Raw genomic sequence first — 22,889 nt, forward strand, 5'->3', positions numbered from 1 at the left:
ACTATAAATGAAATAGTTCCACACAAGGAATTTAAAACATTCATATGGCACACATTTTGTTTCAGCAATTCATACGAACAAAATAATATCAGTATGTAAGATGTTATTTATTCAAAGCATTTACAATAATTACACATTTTATAAGGGAATAATTCATAAGATTAATATAAGCGAATAAATGGAAAGGAAAATAATCAAGAAAATCAAATTTCACGCATTTCTTAATAGAATAATTCATAAGTTGAAACAAACTACTAAATATGTAAGATATTAACATAATATTAATATAAAGACATTATGCCTAGAAGTATTTTATGGCATTTCTGACAAAAAGAAAACTAGAAACCTTAACGTCAAGCCTCTTGTTCCATTGTGCAAAGATTTTAAAATCATAATTATAGATATGGCATAAAGAAATAGTACATTATGCAACGAGCCTATAATGGTAGTAATTAAGACGCGAGTATGTTTATGAAACTCGCTTGCGCTCGTTTCATAAACATACTCGCGTCTTAATTACCATTATAGTCAACTTTCATACGACTTTTTATGCTCGACCATATTTCTAATTTGAAATTATTCAGAAGTATGCATGTTATTCTTATCTGACTGAGGAGCGGAACTGACCTTGTGCAATACCTCGTAAATTGTGAGATGTGCGCAGACGCGAAAGTATTGATTTTTTCCGAGAAATAAATGTCGGCATTGACCTTGACATTGAAAAACGAGATGACAACTTGAATTTATTTGAATATTATTTACAATTAACGGTAATTATTATAGTAACAGAAGTGACTTTATTTTAAATAGATGTGATTTATTGATTTATTGTTGCCTTTCGATTGCATATCCGAGAATAATCTATATTCATATTGCTACAATGGTATTTTCTGATTGGTGGAACACCTGAACTTTAATGAATAGGTGTACTTTAATGAGGTCCATTAAAGGGCTTCTACCAAGTGTATAATTACTACATTTCGGCATGGTCGAGCATAAATTATTTTTTAATATAATGAAATACAAATATAAAGTACTGAACAATTAAGAAATAGAAGTTAATGTAGCATTTTTCTGGAGTACGTGATTGCAATGCAAAGAAAGATGGTCAGCTTAATTGTGCATAGCATAGTAACTACAAACATCTTTTTAAATTATGACAGAGTTATGATCAAGATGCTTACTTGGTAAACATGCTGTGTTATCTGCAACTTTTGTAAAATTACTTCTACATTTGCAGCTGTAGGTTTTGTCTGATTCTGTATCACAGAACGAATTAGTCACATCTGAACAGTCAGAATCGCTTGTGCAGGATCCTCCAATAACTGCAAAAGAAGAAAACGTAGTAAGTTCAAAGCAGTGGCATTTGTAAAAGATCATTCGGAAACGAGAGATTATAGGTTGGGATCCGTACAGACAAAACCAAATCGATTCAATAGAAAAGGTCCAACGCAAGGCAGCAAAATATGTCAAAATGGGGAAGGGACATGGCGAGGAGATAGTAAAAGACTTAGGGTGGGAATCTCTCAAATCAAGGCGACGAAAAACCAGACTCACCGCATTGTTTAAGGCACAAATGGGACACAAAGCATGGACCGATATCAATGCTAGATTAGCAATACCATCATACTTAGGAAGGGCTGATCATATTATTTATTCATTCATTCATTTATTTTATTCCATAGATCTTACATGAGCAATGAAGCTTTAAGATGTGGAACATGCCAACATTTTACAATATTACAATTACAATTTTTACAAATTTTTATAGTTCTACAATTTAGTAATTTTCTACAATTTTTACAATTTTGTACAATTTTTTTACATTTTTTTTACATTTTGGCGAGATGTAGTGAGATGAGATGAGGTCCGAGGATTCGCCAAAATATTACCCGGCATTTGCCTTTTCGGTGGGGGAAACCTCGGAAAAACCCAACCAGGTAATCAAATCAAAGGGGGTAATCAAATCAAAGGGGTTGATGCCAAGGACTCGCCATAGACCATCCGGCTTCAGTCCCACGGCTGGGGAAAACCTCCGAAGAAACCAAAGTCCAAAGGGGGATCCAACCCAAGCCCGAACGCAGCTCCGGATCAGCAGCCCAGCGAGTCTGCCGACTGAGCTACATCGTTGGCTCTACTAAAAGTATACAATAGGAAGTTTAACTGTAGAAAACAAAGAACGGACATGGCAAAATTTTCCTTTGTTAACCGCACAATAGTAGACTGGAACAGCTTACCTGCGGCAATCTTTCAGGGTGGTCCTCTTAAAATGAATACATTTAAGGAAAGGTTGAGAAGATTAGACTGAAAATGTAATTGGAGGTGCAGTGTAAATTATTTAAGTTGTGTCATGTAATTAATTGAGTTGATATATAATTAATTAAGTTGATATGTAATTAATTAAGATGATACGTAATTTAGTTGATATGTAAATAAATTAAGGTGATATGTAATTAAGTTGATATGTAATTAATTAAGGTGATATGCAATTACTTAAATTGGTATTAGTTGGATGAAATAGAAGGACTTATAAATTAGATTTACTTTTGCTTATCGTAGGCATTATTATAGAATAATTTTTATTTATAGTCCTAGGTTTATTGCATCTATCATTTATAGATTTACGTCTATTTTATTTTATTTCATTTACGTTTATTTTATTTTATTTCATGTAATTGTAATATTGTATAAGGTGGGTGCTCCTGTTATGGCCATGTTCCTGATATGGCCACCCCCCCTATTGTGAGTTAGTTAACCAAAAAATCCGCTAAATTGTAGCAACATCCAATGAAAGGGCATCCTGGTATGTCACTTGATCGTTACCAATCCGGTCATGTTGAGCAATATGGCGTCAGTTGCCTGTTTTGCGGTTTTCATGTGACCTCTTCTTATTTTTCTCTGGTAAGTCTCCTTTGTTTTATGCATGTTTTTCAAAGACTTGTTTCATGAAAACCATCGTACTCCATTCAGTTTTTAATGTTCTGTTGATTGGTGTTGTAGTTGATGGCGTATCTTTTGCGAGTTGTTCATAATCAAACGATTTTCGTGAAAGCTTACCTGCTCCTGATATGGCCATATCAAATGCACCATGGCCATATCAAGTTCATTTCACTTTTATTTTTTCACCTGACAAATTTACATGCCTTATAGCTGGGATTACGCGAAAATTTTGTATTTTGAGAAAAACAACTTAATTTTTAATGGAAAAACGTGTTTTGACTACAATTTTGAATTATAAAAAAGATTATTATGTGTCATTTTTATTCATTTTACACCAAAATTATTTAATTTTAACACAACTGCGCTATCAAACTGAAAACAATCACGATTTGTAGAACATGGAACAAGGGTGGCCATATCATGTGCACATGTTCCTGATATGGCCACTAGGTAGACTTTTGGAATTTGGGACTTTTTGGACAATTAAAGCTATTTTTATGGGGAAAGGAAATTGTTATAAGAAAGTCCATTAGACTGAGAACGAGTGAGAAAAAAGTGGTTTACATTTTTTTCAAAATGGCGGCTAGAAAAATTCTCCAACCTTAGCATGGCCATATCAGGGACACCTGCCTTATTATATATCACTGCCACCGAGTGTATACCCAATTGTAGTGTTAATAAATAAATACATACATACATACATACATACATACATAGCGTGATTGTACTGTGAGAAATATGAACATGGTAATGACAGCAAATCATTGACAAGGTCAAGGGATTAATGGTCACTATTTGTAAACCTCCTTGTTATGAGTGATTGAACTTCCACAGAAGGTATTAGTGTTACAAACTTTTGAAGTTAAATTATGTAGCAAATGAAAGAATCTCTATATTCTTAGGTATTTGGATACAACAGTGGCCAATGATGGGGTTACAATTGAAGGTATACAGGGTGTTCTGAAAAAAGAAAGTTTCAATATTTAGAGAGGAGGTAGTATGCATCAAAACAAGAAATGAAAGTCCTATAAATATGAGTCCTAAAATTAATATCTTCTGAGAAATAAACAAATGTTTACCATCACTGTAAGAACAGGATATCTTCACTGTGAGCTCTTTGGCAAGAATGCAACCTTTTGTCATTGTGTATTACACAGCACGCCTTTGTGTGTGTTTGTATCAAGAGGACGCGTAAGCAAACGACAGTACGTTAGATTTCGTAATCGTACAACTGTAGTAGTATTACCTGTACCAATCAGGTAAGTTAGTTTCGTGTGTGTTGAATAGGAGCATGTTTTGTTTCAAATTCAGTTCACTGTGCAGTGATGAAGCGTTTCCCACATAACTCAAAAACTATCCAACATTCTGTGATGAAATTTTTTGTGTCTATTTATGCATGTCATATCTACAATTATATATTTATTTAAATGGTTTTAATTATGAATTTTTTGATATAAAATTAATTATAGATAGAAACCAACCCGGCTCTCGCCGGTCTGAACTCAGATCATCTAAGATTATAAAGGTCGAACAGACCTAAACAAACTGAAATTCTACACCCAAATTAAATCTTAATCCAGTATGATACAAGACCACTTCTCTACCATTGATAGATTGTCTGATAAAAAAAAATTAATTCATTTTTAAAAATGGTCAAATATCAGTATTTCTTTCTAACACAAAATAAAAAAATATATATATTTATTAAGGAATGTAGTTGAAAGAGGATGATACTGTAAACATGAGTTCAACAATAAAATAAAAGAGAAAGAACATGAAAAAGTTAACAAGTTTATGAGTTATGAGGGAAACACTTCATCACTGCACAGTAAACTGTCACCAGTTTGAATTTTGAAATATATATATATATATATATATATAATTTTTTTAAATCGTATTTTTTTTTTTTCAGATAGCAGAAGGACAGTGTTTTGCACATACCAATTTTCATTATTGTACAAGATACAGTAATGGAGGAAAAAAATGTTGAATATTTCCAAAAATTTTACTGCTGTAAGGTGTACCTAACCCCTTGAGCGGTCTCTTGATACAATGAAAAATGTGTGCTGTGTAATACGTAGTGACTAACAGTTGCATTCTGTTTCCTCTTGCAAAGAGCTCACAGTGGAAGATATGTTGCTCTTACAGTGATGGTAAACATATGTTCATTACTCAGAAGATATTAATTTAAGACTCATATTTATAGAACTCTTATTTCTTGTTTTGATGCATACTACCTCCACTCTAAATATTGGAACTTTTTTTCAGAATATCCTGCATAAAATCGTTTAAATCTGCCTTTTAAATGCTCTATCAGTTTAATGTAACCTTAAAGTTAATTGATTTATCTTTATTTTACAATACCTTTCTATTTGCTGGTTAATTAAAGATAAAACAATGTTGTAATTTACCAATAAGTAAATTGAACTTTGCTAATAAAGTTAGAGCAATTGCAAATATTTATTACAGTATATTATTTCCTATAATCAGTTTGGGCTAGTTCCTTCATTCTTTCAGATGTTTGCATCATTTGTATCCCCCTCATTTTCATCCTCCAATATCTCCAAATGTTTACTCAACTATTGTTATGGGAAGACTCCACTGAAGATCATGAAAATTTTTCCAAATTTTTTTTAGCTCTTTCACTTATTCAGAATTTATATTTTCATACCCCAAATGGATTCAGCTCAATTCTGATTACAAATACTCGTATGTTTACACTTTTTAAATTAAGGCTGGAAGGGGGCGTGGAATTTAAAGAGCTGTCAAAATTGTTTTTCATCGAAGAATTATTTTTTAAAATTTCTGATTACAAATCTAGTAACTTTTTGTTGGCTCCCTGAAGTTGCTAGATGAATGTAGCGGAGGAGAATATTAATTTGCATAAAAATTCTTTTTATTTTCAAATCTAGTTTTCTGTGTTCATTTTTGTTCATTCAACACCAACTTTCTTATGCCAAATATTAATCAATCTGTATGAAATTTTTACTGCAAGTATTTATGAGGTAGCTGCATATTTCTATGCATTTATATTAATAAAACAAACTAGCAGATTAAGAAAAATATTAATAAAATAAACTATCAGCATTTCTCATAAAATAAATGCATAGAAACATGCAGCTACCTCATAAATACTTGCAGTAAAAATTTCATCCAGATTGATTAATATTTGGCATAAGAAAGTTGGTGTTGAATCAACAAAAATGAACACAGAAAAATATATTTGAAAATAAAATGTATATTTATGTAAATTAATATTCTCCTCCGCTACAACTTTTTAGGAGCCAACAAAAAGTTACTACATTTGTAATCAGAAATTTTAAAAAAGAATTCTTCGATGGAAAACAATTTTGACAGCTCTTAAATTCCACGCCCCCTTCCAGCCTTAATTAAAAAAGTGTAAACATACGAGTATTTGTAATCAGAATTGAGCTGAATCCATTTGGGGTATGAAAATATAAATTCTGAATAAGTGAAATAGCTAAAAAAATTTTGAAAAATTTTCATGATTTTCAGTGGAGTCTTCCCTTAAGCCCCACTTAAAATAAGTTTATGTCTTACCGCATTTCTCTCCATTTCTTGTGAATCCCCTTCTGCAACTGCACTTTCTGCCGTAGCACCACACGATCGTCTGACTGAAACCCAGGCATTCCGAGTCTTGCATGCACACGTCGTCCAAACCTGTTTCAAAGTTGAAAGACAGTCTATTATGAAATCATTTCATACTTATACGAATGAACTTAAATTTGATATAAGGCAGACTCGGATAATTTCGGAATACTAAGGTTTTGGAGCAAAAATAAGGTTCAAATTAAAAAAAAATAGTGTTTTTAATGTACTTTACATTATTATGTTTCAGGAAGTTACATGTCAGCATTTTTACCTCAAATAAATTTATACAGTAATGAGACCTATGAACAAGCAATACAAATAAATAAAATCTTGCTAGCTGTGTTATGAGCACTTCATTATTACGTTGTTATGTTCTTACACTGTATATTTTAAAAACTTCCATATGGATGCGTGATGAGATATAATAATTTTTTGGAATTTCGAGTGCCATCCTTCAACAATATTTATAGTTCTTTGGGATCCATTTAATACAAGATTAAACACATTCCACACTTTGTAGACTTTAATGTTATCCAAGTCCTCATTGGTGATACAAGTAGCATTGCAAGCGTCTCTGAGTGAACATCTCCAGTAGATCCTATTGCTGATCCTACTTCTCAATCTTAAGTGGTAGTCAAAATTATTATAAACTGTAATGTTTTTTACCTTTAGACGAATTAATTGTATATGTATTCATTTTGCTAAAACTTTTCTGAAAGTACCGTATTACTAAGGAAACGTACGTTCATTATCGTAACAATATCAACTTTTTTAGTAAGTATTGTTAAAATTATTTGAGATTTATACACACATTTTATTTAAACATTTACACATTTAATTAATTTAATTTAATTTATTTATTTAATACTTTACACTTGAGCTACATTAGGCATTGCAGCCCGAAAGAGCAGAAGCTTGTGCTCGGGCGCAGTTCAGATCAGTTATACAAAATATATCACAAAATTAAGAGAGTTCATTGAGCACAATAACTTTAATAAATGGTAAAATACATACAGCATGTAATAATAAATACAAAAATACATAAATATTAGAGTATCAATTTTTAACTCAATTAGCTTAAACAATTAAATAATTAATCTGATTTGTTTCTTAAATCTATGTGTGTTAAGTGTACTTAGCTCAGGGTAAGCTCTAATTAATGCATTATATATTTTGGGTCCAAAATTTCTGCTGTGTTTTAATCCAGCAGTTGTGTGGCATTTGGGAGTATTTAGAAAGAAACTGTAGTTTTTGTCTCGTATCGTATTCGTGAGGATCAAATTTAAATTTATTGTGGTTTTTATGGAAGTAAATCAGCAATTTAGACGTAAATTTTATTTAGACATTTACATATTAGGTGTAAATTTTATTTATACATTTAGGCATTAGACATTTTTCTTTTAGATCTGAGTTATTATTGGACATTTTTTATTAGATTTAATGTTCTATTAGACGTACTGTCCATTAGACCTGCTATCCTTAGACGTAATTACCTGAAATCGTCAAAAATCGGATTTTCGTTTTATTTATAAAATGAATTAGCAATCTCTTATTTATATGTTGAGCAAGTTTTAATGCTTTGCGGCAGTCAGAAGCATAAAAATTACGCTATATATGGCTGCACTCTTGAACTTCAATTCCATGAAAATTTTAGAAACTGTTTCTCACACTTTTTTTTCAGCACATTTCGTCAGATTCGAAGTGTATAGGCTCTTACAATTTTGATGACAGGAACATGACATTTTTATCGCATTTTTTGTATACTATGGTTAACAAAATAACGCATGGGTTTTGTGGTGAAATGAATATTTTTTTTAATGAAAGAAATGAAATATTTACAGTGGTAATGGAAAAATGTCTATTTTTAGGTATAGTCTAAGCGCCAGCTCTGAAACCGCGACGTATGAGGAAGTGGGGAGAGGCGAACGTAACTCAGCAAGTAGAGTACAGTTTACTGGGTTCCATGCCGCATTCCTGCCGCGGTTTCAGAGCTGGCGCTCAGACAGTATGCAGTGATTATAAATTTTTCCCCCTATTGTAGTAAAGATAGAGGAAAACTAATGCGTGATGTTTTTTCTAAATATGCCACTGGTCTTGCAAAAAATAATAATGATAATAATAATAATAATAATAATAATAATAATAATAATAAATCAAAATATTTTTGTTAATAACTCAGAAACTAATTCATTCACAGAAATGAAACTTCACCACATCATTATCTATCACACCATTGGTTCTCAAGAAGAATTTAGTGCAGTCGCTCTTGATGCCTCATTTTGATTACTGTGATACTCTCTACACTGACCTTAACATGAGACTGACAGACAGACTACAGCGTATTCATAATGCATGCGTTCGATTTATTTGCAACGTCCGTAGATCTGACCGTATCACACCTTCACTAAATATGCTGTCCTGGGTCCGTCTCAGAGAGCGAAGAAATGTTCACTCTCTCACTTTACTCTTCAATATTCTTCAAAACTCTAACTCTAGCTACTTAGCTTCTCGTTTTCAACATTTGTCCTCATATCACGAAATAGATACTCGCTCACAACACCATATCACACTCTCCATTCCTAAACACAGAATATCCTTCACCGTCTCTGTAGCTCATCTCAGGAACTCTCTACCACAACATGTCAGAGACTGTCGGACATTGTCTAGTTTCAAAAATAAACCAAAATTGCACTTTTTCAATTCAGATTGCTTTCAGTTATAAGCTCTTTTCTCTGCGATAGTTTTGTAAAAGTATATTTATATTTCTTTTCCTTCCTTTGCCCTTTTTTGTTCTCTTGATCACCAGATGAATTTAATATCATAGCCTTTTTATTGTGAATTTTATTTAATTTTCGTATTTCTTTTCTTTTTATTATTATTATTATTATTATTATTATTATTATTATTTTATTTTATTATTTACATTGGATATCGTCAGAAAATTAAAGGTTCCTGATGAGATTCTTCAGACAATTGCATCAACCATTTTAAAATCTTCACTGAACATCATCAATCACCATCTCTATTCATCTTTATAATATTCAATGTATATTATTTATTTTCAATACATTTTTATCGTTTTGATAGCCACCACATCTTGTAGCAGAATATTCTTTTTTTTTTAAATTTCATTATATATTTTTTTAACATTAATTTACATTTTCTTTTTTGTTCATTTGAATTGATTAGGATGCCGATATTTTAAATCCAAAATTTAGACGGCTATCATTTCGATAATTTCTCTCTCTTCCATTTTGTTATATTCTTCCTTACCATTTCCATATTTACTATTTGTGCTAAATGTGTTGCTTTTACTATATTCCAATGTATTTTACTTTTTTTTTTTTTTTTTTTTTTTCTATAATGGTATTATTTTCATGCTGTTTAGTGTCGATTTTATTATGCTATTTCCTGCGGGACAAAATTCCGGCACATCCGGCGACGCTGATATAGGCCTAACGTCTCCAGTTGCGAGCGTCGTTAAATAAAACATAACATTTATGCTATTATTATTATTTTTTGTAATATGTTAGTATTCTGTGTTTGTTAAATTTTCACTGCTTCTATACTTTGTGACCTGGTAGAGTGTAAGAGAAGGCCCTATGGCCTTAATTCTGCCAGTATAAATAAAGAATTATTATTATTATTATTATTATTATTATTATTATTATTATTATTATTATTATTATTATTATTATTATTATTAAAGGTAAAGGTATCCCCTTAACATGCCATGAAGGCACTTGGGGGGCATGGAGGTAGAGCCCCATGCTTTCCATGACCTCGGCACTAGAATGAGGTGGTGTGGTCGGCACCACGCTCTGACCGCCTTTTACCCCCGGGAAAGACCCGGTACTCAATTTTATAGGAGGCTGAGTGAACCTCGGGGCCGTTCTGAAAGTTTGGCAACGAGAAAAAATCCTGTCACCACCTGGGATCGAACTCCGGACCTTTCAGTCCGTAGCCAACATCTCTACCAACTGAGCTATTATTATTATTATTATTATTATTATTATTATTATGTGTACTAAAAATCAAGAACGTAGCTTGAAAAATGTAGAAAATATAAATTTCATCCATCACCCCCCTTAAGGGAAATACGAGTTTCCGGTGCTTATGTGGGAAGGGCTTGGAGCCCTGAGGCCAGGGGTTTACCAGGATGTGACCAAAAACTGGAACTGCACTGTAGCCCTATCTTTCCTAACGAAGCCGCGCAGTGCACATGTAATAATAGCGGCTGGATTAGGCCTACAGGAGACTGGACGAGGAAGCCCCACACGTTGGCCCCTGGAGCGTTATTTGTCAAGGACACTGGTAACGCCTCTTGCTGAACACAATCGCTTGAAGACATAAAAGTACGAACGCAGACAACTCTCGAATATCTAATGCCGCCTTAACGGAAGTGACGAATGACCTGAAACATTGACTCCGTTTTTGTCATTCTACATATGGTGCGAATATTGAAAATTTAAAACGCTGTGGAAACTTGAAATGGCCGTCAGTTGAACGTAGCATTTTCAATTTTTTTCCCCTGAGAATTAAATTCAATAAATGTTACGACTTTTTAAATAGAATATGTCTTTCCCTGCACCGAATTTGGGCAACCGTTGGGTTAAGGCAGCCGTGGCGAGAACGTGACTCGCGAGACATTGTGGCTCGCAGTGACAGCTGTGCATTTCGCTGGCTTCTAACCTCCGCCAACCCCCACCCTCTCACTCACTGGAGTCAAACTACGTTCAATTTGTATTTGTCTCTGACCTGCGAGTGGCATATGTCTCTCTCGAATCCATGTACGAAAGTTCCAAGTAGGATGGGATGACGCATTTTTTTGCTGTCAATATGATGAGAATATTAAATGTATGATTTGTTCACAAGTATTACGAGGAAAACGGATGTATAACATAAAACGACATTATACTACATGTTACTGATGAAACATTAAAAGGTTAAGTGTTATCGTCATCATCATCATCATCATCATCATCAGCAACAGCATCATCATCATCTCTGTACACTTAACCTTTTAATGTTTCATCAGTAACATGTAGTATAATGTCGTTTTATGTTATACAACCCTTTTCCTCGTAATACTTGTGAACAAATCATACATTTAATATTCTCATCATATTGACAGCAAAAAAATGCGTCCTCCCATCCTACTTGGAACTTTCGTACATGGTTTCGAGAGACATATGCCACTCGCAGGTTAGAGACAAATACAAATGGAACGTAGTTTGACTCCAGTGAGTGAGAGAGTGGGGGTTGGCGGAGGTTAGAAGCAAGCGAAATTCACAGCTGTCACTGCGAGCCACAAAGTCTCGCGAGTGACGTTCTCGCCACGGCTGCCTTAACCCAACGGGTGCCCAAATTCGGTGCAGGGAAAGACATATTCAGCAGATGTACGAATAATGCGGTTAGCTCTTCAATTTGAACTCACTGATTTACAATGTGATGTCAAATGAAAGCTAGATCTAAGAACTTGACAAATGTTGAACTTTCAAATCTTTACCAGAAAATAAATATCCGAAGCTTCGTTCTTTCGCTTGCTCTGTTGAAGCCATGTTCGCTATAACTTACGTTTGTGAAAAATTATTTTCAACAATTAAAATAGTAAAAACCAAATTTAGATCACGACTGACAGACAAATACCTTCGTGATCAACTACGACTGGCGGTAAGTGACATAATTCCTGATTTTGAAACTTTGTCGCAGAGACATTCTGAAGACAGTTAATTTTAGGTTGTGATATTGTTCATTTGTTGTTCATTTCTTTCTTCGTTACTTCTACTAAACATTAGTTTGTAGGCTTGTACTGTATAAAATTATATTTAAATGCTTGACGTAAGAAAAATGAAAATCCGTTAATAAGTCAGACAGTTGCTTCACTTCCCCTTCGGGTGTCCTCCTCCCTCCACATGCACGTTGCAGGTTAAACAGTGGCTCGGCGCACGATTACATTTTTGCCACCGGTGGGTTAAGGCATCCATGATGAAACAAAAAATGACAGAACTTCAAATGCTTATTATAGCAACACTATGCCACACAGCTGAATGCTAATGTTATTAGTAGTTAGGCCACGAGACAAGATAACTCGTATGACTACATGTGATCCCACTCTCCTCGCTACTGGCATGAGGGAGCTGAAATTGCGTATAAAATTAATCGTGCTCGCGGTCTCTCTCAGTAATATCTCGGTATCGAAAGCAGCTACAGACCTGTGCAACCACTCGATTGATTTGTAATCCCGAATTCCGCAATATTAAAGTGATAATAGACACGTGCAATACACTTTGAGTGAACCATAGTGAAACATTTGTTGTAAGCTGGGAGTAATTTCGGAAAATTACTTCTTTTATCATAGATCTACATTCTACATTTGTAAAAATAAAACATTCAAACCCACAGAACCGTAGTTTGTACTGAGCGAGTTGGCTCGGACGGTAGCGTTTGAGGTCTCGGGTTCAAACCCCGTGGCCGACCAATCTGACTGGGGTTTCTCAGGGTTTACCTCAGTCACAAAGAAATACCGGATTGGAAATTACATACAATGATTCATTACTGCCTCAATCACCAATATCAGATATCTATAATCAGTCACATGAACACAAGCCATCTACAACATACAATAGAAACAAGAACTCAGTAATAGTAAAAACGGTCTAGTGTTATATATCCAAAGATCCTAACACGCGACATGACCACAGATGTTAAAGCATGTATAAATAAACTTAAAAACTGTAGTCATTCCCGAAAAAGGGTGACGTATTGTGCGTGCCGGTGTATCCCTCATACAGCGCAGATTTTTTTTTTTAAATAAGCCTGTCTAAAAACTGAGTACTAGTTTCTCATTATTATGCTGCAAAAAAGTCGATTTCCAGATTTTCGCGTAAATTCATGTTTTCAATATTACTGACGTTGAAAAAGTGACTTTGAGTATCCCGTCTGCCTGTTTACAGTAATTTATTTTAAACTTTTGGCATGGATTTTGTTAATATTCAGTACCTACGGGCCAACTTATTCGAGAATGATGCAAGTGAATTGTAACAACTTTAGTACAAAATTAATAGATCTTTACCACCACACCACCACCACCCCCTCCTCAAACCACAACAATGATCATGGTCTTTCCATCTCTTTTTCGATATTCTTAGGTTGTCTTTTCTAGTTGGTTGGTAATGAAATACTTGTTAAGAATCCTAGTATTAGATATTCTTTTTAGATGATTTACACGGTGTTTTATAGTCTTTCATTTCCGACACTTCAAGTTTTTCCGTGACAGTTTCGTTTCGCTCTTTATCTAATCTTGTAATCCCCAGAAGATGTCGCAAAAGGTTTTAATCTTAATACTCAAATATTTGTTGATTCCTCTTACTCATGCTCAGGCCTCACACCCATGCTGCTTTGGAAGTAGGCCTAATATGATGTATTCTTAATTTTATTTCTAGTGTCATATTTTCCTAAAATGTCTCCTTATATAATAAAATGTTTATTGAAAAACAACCTCCTGAATTTACAGACTGCCGTTAAAGACGAGGTATAAATGGTTTCAATAAAAGAAAAAATGTAGAGCATAATTAAATATGTAAATGAGATTGATTATAATCATTTTATTATAAGTTTGCAATTATTTTTATTCCAATTTTTTTTTTTTTTTTGTGATCTGATATTTAAAACTCAAATTTTTTATTCCGATACTTGTTCAACGAGTATCATTATTTTGAACTAAAAACACGAAATAACAATAAACTCGAAATCAATCCTAATGATTTCTTTAATATTTCTTGCTTAAGAGTAAGAGAGAAATGAAATGAACTGCCCAATTTGTTCCCAAACGCTTATATTTCGGGAAAATTATGAGGCCTACATGCAGAATAAAATTATTTCTACTTTTCGTTGCGAATTCTGTCAGAGTCTAAGAGCCCCATGCTAATACACGTGGTCACTGACCTTAGCGAGAAGCCTCTTATAGGAATATCTTATGCGAAGTTTTACCGTCAGATGGCAGGAGCGTTCCATGCGTCGCAACATGTTGTAGGGCTATGTTTTGTCATATGCTACAGTTGATTACGTTTTCCCGCTTGTTGGTTTTCTGTGGTAGTCAAAATTATATTTACAGTTATTTTGTATAACCTAGTATAATTTAATATAATTCAATATTTTCTTACCTCATAATTTAATTTAATTTACAATAAATAATAACGTAAACCTGTATAATATTGAGCGATTCCCCGAGATGGGTGGGGAAATCAGCAGTATGCAGAATATAAATACGAGTCCATTGAATGTTCATGGACCTAAACGAGAACTTTGAGAACAATATGCACGAATAAAAAAATAGGAAATATGTCGAAAGTGAATATTGCCCTCTTTAATAATTAGTGTTTAAGAACCGTACGCTAAAAACAGGAATGCAGCCACCAATGTGTTTTTTATAAGGAAGAGACTATCGAGATTGAATTCCTTGTATTTTTTCTGTATTTGCAGAAAGATCAAATGCAATTTTTAATATGATGTTATAATAATTATGATCGAAATAATATAACTATTAGTAGTGTGTTTTTAAGGACATGCAGTTTTGAATACTGTGTGGGATGATTTTGAAAATTTGAAGTTAAAACATGGTTTTAATATTTAGGGTACAGTACATTAAAAACATTATTCACGAAATGGATTTCACTACGGATCGTCCTAGATAATAAACATCCCAGTTTATCGAGAGTTTACTGCAGGCGTAAAATTCGGAGACTCCTACAACTACTGCATATAATCTAAGCTAACATAGCTCGCTGTCGAGGTTGCATATGTTTTTATTAATTTTTCTTTTTCCTCTTCCAAAATGAAACTATAGTCAACAATTCCTTACTTGAAGTAGTTACTTTTATTTAATAGCTAGCACTTTCGAGGCCCAATTTTATTACTTATATTTTTTAAGGTTTAAAGCATATATTCAGAATATTTCGGGACCTGATTGAAGACAAAAAGCTTTCCCTGGTTTTTACATATAGGAACATAACAAAAATTGGCAATTTTTAGTTGTTTTTAAGAGTATTTAATATACTAATACACTACGTATATCCTCAATGTTTATATACCGAAAAAAAAAAATGCACACGCAAAGCGCATACCTCATAGTACACGTGCGCTAGCTGTTGGTGCTAGTTCAGGATATCCCTATTATATGATTATCACGTCTTGTCATAAAAACATTTATTGCTCATGACTGAATCAAAAGAAAGCGTTTAGCATTGTTATTATTTCAAAATGATGATTTTCTTAAGTATAAAAATAATAATCATCATTATCTTCATACACGGGGTAGGCTAAAACTAAATGGGTCTTTTTGAGAGATGAATCTGCGCAGTGCGTCAAACAAAAAAAAAAAAGTCTAATATCACTATGGTCTTCTGTGAACGGGTATTGACAAACGTATCATTTTTAGTTGAATTTTGCAATGCGTATTCTATGAAAATCGGATATGTTAGGAAAGTGATGTTGGGGAATTTTTCAGAGCAAATACCAGCAAATGACGTCCATTGCTGCTTTATTGTGTAACATTGAGAGTTTGGCCGTAATTTCGTTGAAGATTCCGCAGTAAAGTGTGTATCAGGAAGACGTGACAGCCGTGCGATAGAAGCTAGTCGGAAACAAAATTAAGAGTGGGAAGGACGACATGCATAGCCGCCAATGTCTCTCTGTGACGCCTTACGTCAGCGATGGGGAACTGAATATTATGTTTAAAAAGTCCATTTCAACACCTTCCAAGATTTAGCACCGTTTATTTATGAAGTAGCGGCGCGGAATATTGACTCAACGTCAACATTGCAGTGGCGTGTACTTTGCATTGAATATGACGGAAGTTTATGTTTGATCCTAGGTAAACATTCCACTTTTTCATCTTGAAGGGAGAAAAAAATACTTTTCTTCCCATTCATCGTGGAAATTAACTCTTCGTTTCGAAGCTATGTTCTTTATTTACTCGCTAAAGTAAACGGAAGGTTCTTAGAGGTAATGGGTCAACGCCAATGATCACAGCAGGGTGGGGGGGATGTCAAGATCACGTGTTCGGCACTGGCATTGGACTGAGTTGAAGGAGAAAAAGAGGGGAAGGTAGTCAGTTAGTACATGTTCCGCTTCCCTGCCTTAGGTTAAGTCTGGTCCACAATAAACCGAGAACGAGAACTAGAACGAGAATGGGAAGCGGAAGACGTGAACATGAAGATTTTTTATTAACAACAATCCGAGAACGCAAACGACTATGCATGTCGATATGTACTGTCGATGACAGCTCATCTGCCCTGAACCTTGGGGAAGTTAGGAGTGTTGTCGACCGGCCTTTTCTGAACCTATCGTGCATTACGTACATAATTTCGCGACTCAACCGCTATTGTTACGTGAACATGTGTTACTATTTGCTTGCTTTTATTTGTATGACTATCTCAAAAACCGTTTAGAAACGATTGTAATTATATTAACCCACTAGATTCGCTCTCAAAAGGACCCAATTTAGTCCCCTTTACCCGGTATAGTAAAGGCTGGTTCACAATAAATCGGGAACGGAAACGAGAACGAGAACGGAAATATTGTTAAAATAAATGTATTTAAATGTGAGTATTCACAATTAGCTATTGTGAATGCTCACATTTAAAAACATTTATTTTAACATTATTTTAGTTCTCGTTCTCGTTCTCGTTTCCGTTCTCGGTTTATTGTGAACCAGCCTTAAGAAAATATGTACCATCTTCGTGATATGCATTTCACATGTAGAGAACTGATATTTTCCATAATATACTTACGTAATGAACCCGTGCATTTCTCTCCAATGTACTTGTAATTGGGCTTGCACCTACAACGTCCGTCGTGACATTCTGTGAAGTCGGAGTAGGAGCACTGATCAGGAGCTTCACAGACCTCCCCATGTTTCGCTTCTGTGAACATAAAATTCCTCCGTCACAATATAGACACTACTTATAATCTTTCATCGGTTTAATAACACGTTTAAAAGTCAGAACATTTGTACCAATTTAGTATTCTCGGTGGTGATTAAATGGTCCATGGTACAAGCCCAGGGAACAGCTTTCTAGGAGCAGTAAGAGTGAGAAGAATAATTTGCATAAGATTTGCTGATAATATAGTGTTACCAGAGAGGGTATTATACCAAGGAATATGCTATTGGTGCTAACTGACATCTGTGAGCAGTTTGGGATGAAGATAAATGTAAACAAGACGAAGACCATGGTTATAGGAAGAAGACTAAAGAAGGTAAACGTGCGAATTCGAAAAAAAAGACGGTATTGTCGGACCATCGGATCTGTGTCCCCGTAAGATATGCGAACTGAACCCTAATTCCTTCTCAGCCTCGGTAATTCATTTCTCTCCCTGCATTCCTATCTCTCTCCCTTTCTCTCCCCCACTACTCACAATTTTGAGCCTTCCTGCGGGACAGTTTATTTGCACTTGCAGTCCAGTGTTGTCAACTCAACATGAATACTATAGCACGGAGTGGCGAAAGAAATATTATTAAGTAATAGCATTTTGCGATGAAGAAAAACAAACAGGTCAGTATCTCTTTCCTATAAATAAGGCAACGATAAAAGCAGCTGCGATCACTGGTGAGGCTTATTTTATTTCAATTACTTACTTAACTAATACTAATACAATATGTTATGTAATTTATATAGGCAGGTCATAGCGCCTAATAAAGAAAATCAGGAGAGAGGGAGTCTGTGCAGGAGATGAATAGTTAGAATCACCAGGGAAGAACAGACCAAGGGAACCTTTAATTCTTGTAGATCATATGAACCGATGTATATTTTAAGAAAAAAGATTCAAGAATTTTATACCTTGCAGAAAGAAGTTCCGACATTGAAGAAATTACTGAAGGTTGCGAGAGAAGCAATAATTTCCATGGTTGGAGAGAAACGCTACGGAAAGTGATTCGAGACATGCGATTTAGGTTTAAAAAATGTAGAAATACAAGATGTATTTTGATTGAAAGAAATAATATTGTAGCATGGAGGACCAGTTATTTATGACAACGTTTGACGGAAGTTTGGCAACATCCCTATTCGGCAAGGTTCGTGGCCTGCTGTATGACGTGGTGGGAGGAAAGCGGGTGGAATGGAGTGCGTACAGGCGCTAACTTTTTCAAGAACGACGACAGCGCTGAAGGGGCACAGATCCGATGGTCCGACTATAGATGGCTTCAAATATTTGGGGTGTACTGAAAGTAGTAACATTAGCTGTTACCAGGAGATAAAAGGAGGATAGCAATGGCAAAGGAAGCTTTTAATAGGAAAAAAGATCATTTTTGTGTATCTTTGAAAAAACTAAGAAGAGGCTAGTGAAGTGCTTTGTTTGGAGTGTGGCATTGTATGGAGCAGAAACATGGACATTACGACGAAGTAAAGAGAAACGACTACCCATGAAAGCATTTAAAATATGGATATGGGAAAGAATGGATCTTGTGAAATGGACAGACAAAATAAGAACTGAAGCTGTGCTATAAAGAGTGGATGAAGAAAGAATTATGTTGGAACTGATCAAGAAAAGAAAAAGAAATTGACTGGTCATTAGCTAAGAACAGATATCAGACTCATGATAGACAACATTAAGGTATATGAATTCATATGCGGAGACTGAGAGGAAGGCGGAAAACAGGACATATTGGATAATGCTGGGTTTGCAATGAAAGACCTGTACTTACTTACTGGCTTTTAAGGAACCCGAAGGTTCATTGCCGCCCTCACATAAGCCCGCCATTGGTCCCTATCCTGAGCAAGATTAATCCAGTCTCTACCATCATATCCCACCTCCCTCAAATTCATTTTAATATTATCTTCCCACCTACGTCTCGGCCCCCCCAAAAGTCTTTTTCCCTCCGGTCTCCCAACTAACACTCTATATCCATTTCTGGATTCGCCCATACGTGCTACATGTTCTGCCCTTCTCAAACGTCTGGATTTTTTGTTCCTAATTATGTCAGGTGAAGAATACAATGCGTGCAGCTCTGCGTTGTGTAACTTTCTCCATTCGCCTGTAACTTCATCCCTCTTAGCCCCAAATATTTTCCTAAGAACCTTATTCTCAAACACTCTTAATCTCTGTTCCTCTCTCAAAGTGAGAGTGCAAGTTTCACAACCATACATAACAACCGGTAATGTAACTGTTTTATAAATTCTAACTTTAAGATTTTTTGATAGAAGACTAGATGACAAAAGCTTCTCAACCGAATAATAACACGCATTTCCCATATTTATTCTGCGTTTAATTTCCTGCCGAGTGTCATTTATATTTGTTACTGTTGCTCCCAATGAAAGACCTGTCCTTGGGCAAAATACAATGAATGAAGACAAACAGTTATTGGCACAGATCTTAATACTAGTAAACAGTCAATGGTCGCATCTGTTGCTCAGCTCCAGCACGTTTGTCTTCCATCCAGGCGGCCTGAGTTCGATGCCAGACCTGGTGGTCATGGAATTTGTGGTGGGAAAGAAATCTATGCTGTAGACTTTTGTTACGTAAAATTTCTGTAGTCGACATCTTACAAACTGGCAAAATGTGTAATACTTTTTATAAGTTCATATAATTTATTATATGGGTAGCAACATCGCTTTCGATACGCCGATACGTGGCAGTTTCCGAATGAAATGTGTATGAAAGGAAATGATGGCTATACGTTGATAAGAAATAATCAGCCATGCAAGTGGCGAGTCCACTTATACAAGGGAGACTGGGTACTTGAAATTAAAGCAAATGGGAGAATCCATTATGCAGTATATCTATATTTAACTTTTACAAGAGTCAATAATGCACCATTATGGAAGATAAAAAGTCAGAAACAGTGTACATACGGGCTTGTACCAAGCGAAAAAGATAAGATTATAATGGAAGTAAAAAATAGTTAGCCCTGTAAAACAAGAGAATGCTAAAAAAATTGCAAAAGAACGTGTGAGGGAGTGTAGAGAACGCAAAAATAAACGATAAACAGTTTTACAAGATGTAGTAACTATATAGTACATTATGCAATGAGCCTATAATGGTAGTATTTAAGACGCGAATATGTTTATGAAACGTGCGCAAGCGAGGCAAGTTTCATACGACTTTTTATGCTCGACCATATTTCTAACTTGAAATTATTAATAAGTATTCATATTATTCTTATCTGACTGGGGAGCGGAAGTGACCTTGTGCAATATCTCGTTAAATTGTGAGATGTGCGCAGACGCGAAAGTATTGATTTTTTCCGAGGAACAAATGTCATTGACCTTGATATAATCTAGAGAATAAAATGAACATTAATCTTGATATAACCTGGAAATTGATTTAGACATTAAAAAACGAGATGACAAATTGAATTTATTTGAATATTATTTACAATTAACGCTAATTATTATAATAACAGAACATAACCTTCTGCGACAATATTGGATTTCCAGCCTCCGTGACATTTCGCTAGTTGTCTTTCGATTGCATATCCGAGAATAATCGATACTTGCGCTTTCATATTGCTTTCTGATTGGTGGAAAACCTGAACTTTAATGAGGTCCATTAAAGGGCTGCTACTAGGTGTATAATTACTACATTTCGGCATGGTCGAGCATAAAATAATAATGCATCTACATGAACTGAAAATGTGGAAACTACTTATAAAAAAATGTGATCAACGTTAAAGAAAGATAGTGTTATAAAGAACCTTTCAGTTGTTTTAATACAATTAATATTTTATTAGCGATAAGAAATTACACTTGTGATGTGTGTTGCAGATTGTGGTATGAACAAAACCTAAAACGTGTAAACTTAATTATTAAGGCTCGGATAAAGTAACTGTATAGAGATAGGCTGTATAGCTGTATAAGATAGGGCCTTGACTTACTTCAGAGTAAGTAAACACTACACCCTTCCCCTATAATCTTTTCGCTGTAAGAAAAATCCTATTATAAACAATAGCACGTGATTGAAGTGAGGCTTCATTGGCCGCTGTTTGGCGCCATAGATTCTCAGTACATGTTCCCGCCTACTGTTGTACATTCTGTTTCATGTTAAACATTTCCCTTACCCGTCAAGTAGGCCTAACCTTACTACTATGCATTCGTTTGCTTAGGAAACATTTACTTTATAATTACTGCAATTAAATTATTTTTAAGTCTTATGTCTTCACAATGGACAGTTGAGGATACAGAAGCCATACTTCAGTACCACGTGCTTACGTGAACAACTACGAGCTCAAGTGACGCCAGCTTGTTAATAGAACAGACTGCCTCGGTATTACTGTTGGTATTCATCCGCGTTCATAGTACATAACAAAATATAAAAGTAGCTTTTCTTTTATATAGCGTTTTACACATGAATGAAGTTAAATGTTTCATCGTATTTAATAACTACAATTCAATTTTTTTATATATACTAATAATAAATCTGTAGCAAAAATTTTTCTGGTAATTTTCGATTTTCCTAAAATAATTGATGTTATCATGTATCATTAACCATCCTGAAACCGAAAATAGCTTTTTTTTGACATTTTTGTTTGAATGTCTGTCTGTCTGTCTGTCTGGATGTTTGTTACCTTTTCACGCAATAATGGCTGAACGGATTGCGATGAAAATTGGAATATAAATTAAGTTCGTTGTAACTTAGATTTTAGGCTATATGACATTCAAAATACCTTATTTAAAAGGGGGGTTATAAGGGGGCCTGAATTAAATAAATCCAAATATCTCGCTTATTATTGATTTTTGTGAAATATGTTTCATAACAAAAGTTTCTTTAAAATTGATTTCCGTTAAGTTTTATTCTATGCAAAATTTTGATAGGTCTGATATTTAAGGATATATAAGACTTTTAAAATAACAATACAATACATTTTCACCGCCACCTCAGATTATAGCGTTGTTGTTCCTGCAGTAACTCCTATGTGCAAAATATAACATTTTTGAGTAGCAAGAAAAAACATATATTCATTCCATGGCAATGGTACATAAGAGATCGTGAATTCTTACATTTTCGAAAGAAATATAATTATATATCATTATATATGCTGTAATTCTGACCATTATTTGGTAACTGGAGAATTAAGAGAAAGACTATCAGTAGCCAAGCGAGTAGAGCAACAAGTTAATATTACTAAATTCAATATTTTGAAATTAAAGGAAGAGGAAACTAAGCAAAATTATCAGGTCGAAATTTCGAATAGATTTGCCACTTTAGAAAGTTCCAACAAGTTGAGAAAGAATTAGATGTTAACAGCGTGTGGGAAAATATCAGAGATAGTATCAAAATTGCAGCTGAAGAGCATAGGTTATTATGAAACTAAGAAAAAGAAACCGTGGTTTGATGAAGAT

General features: G+C 34.5%; 1 protein-coding gene across 1 annotated transcript in view; it reads right to left on the minus strand.

Annotated features, from left to right (window-relative positions):
* The window catches only part of LOC138702661 (prion-like-(Q/N-rich) domain-bearing protein 25), a 69,606-nt gene that overhangs the window by 28,169 nt on the left and 18,548 nt on the right, over positions 1-22,889 (minus strand). The window contains exons 3-5 of the mRNA XM_069829988.1: positions 17,346-17,477; positions 6,502-6,621; positions 1,185-1,325 (exon numbers count right to left, since the gene is read on the minus strand). Coding sequence (XP_069686089.1) covers positions 1,185-1,325; positions 6,502-6,621; positions 17,346-17,477 — 393 coding nt within the window. The remainder of the gene's footprint in view (positions 1-1,184; positions 1,326-6,501; positions 6,622-17,345; positions 17,478-22,889) is intronic.

Source organism: Periplaneta americana, chromosome 7, assembly GCF_040183065.1.
Source record: "Periplaneta americana isolate PAMFEO1 chromosome 7, P.americana_PAMFEO1_priV1, whole genome shotgun sequence".
Classification (NCBI taxonomy): domain Eukaryota; kingdom Metazoa; phylum Arthropoda; class Insecta; order Blattodea; family Blattidae; genus Periplaneta; species Periplaneta americana.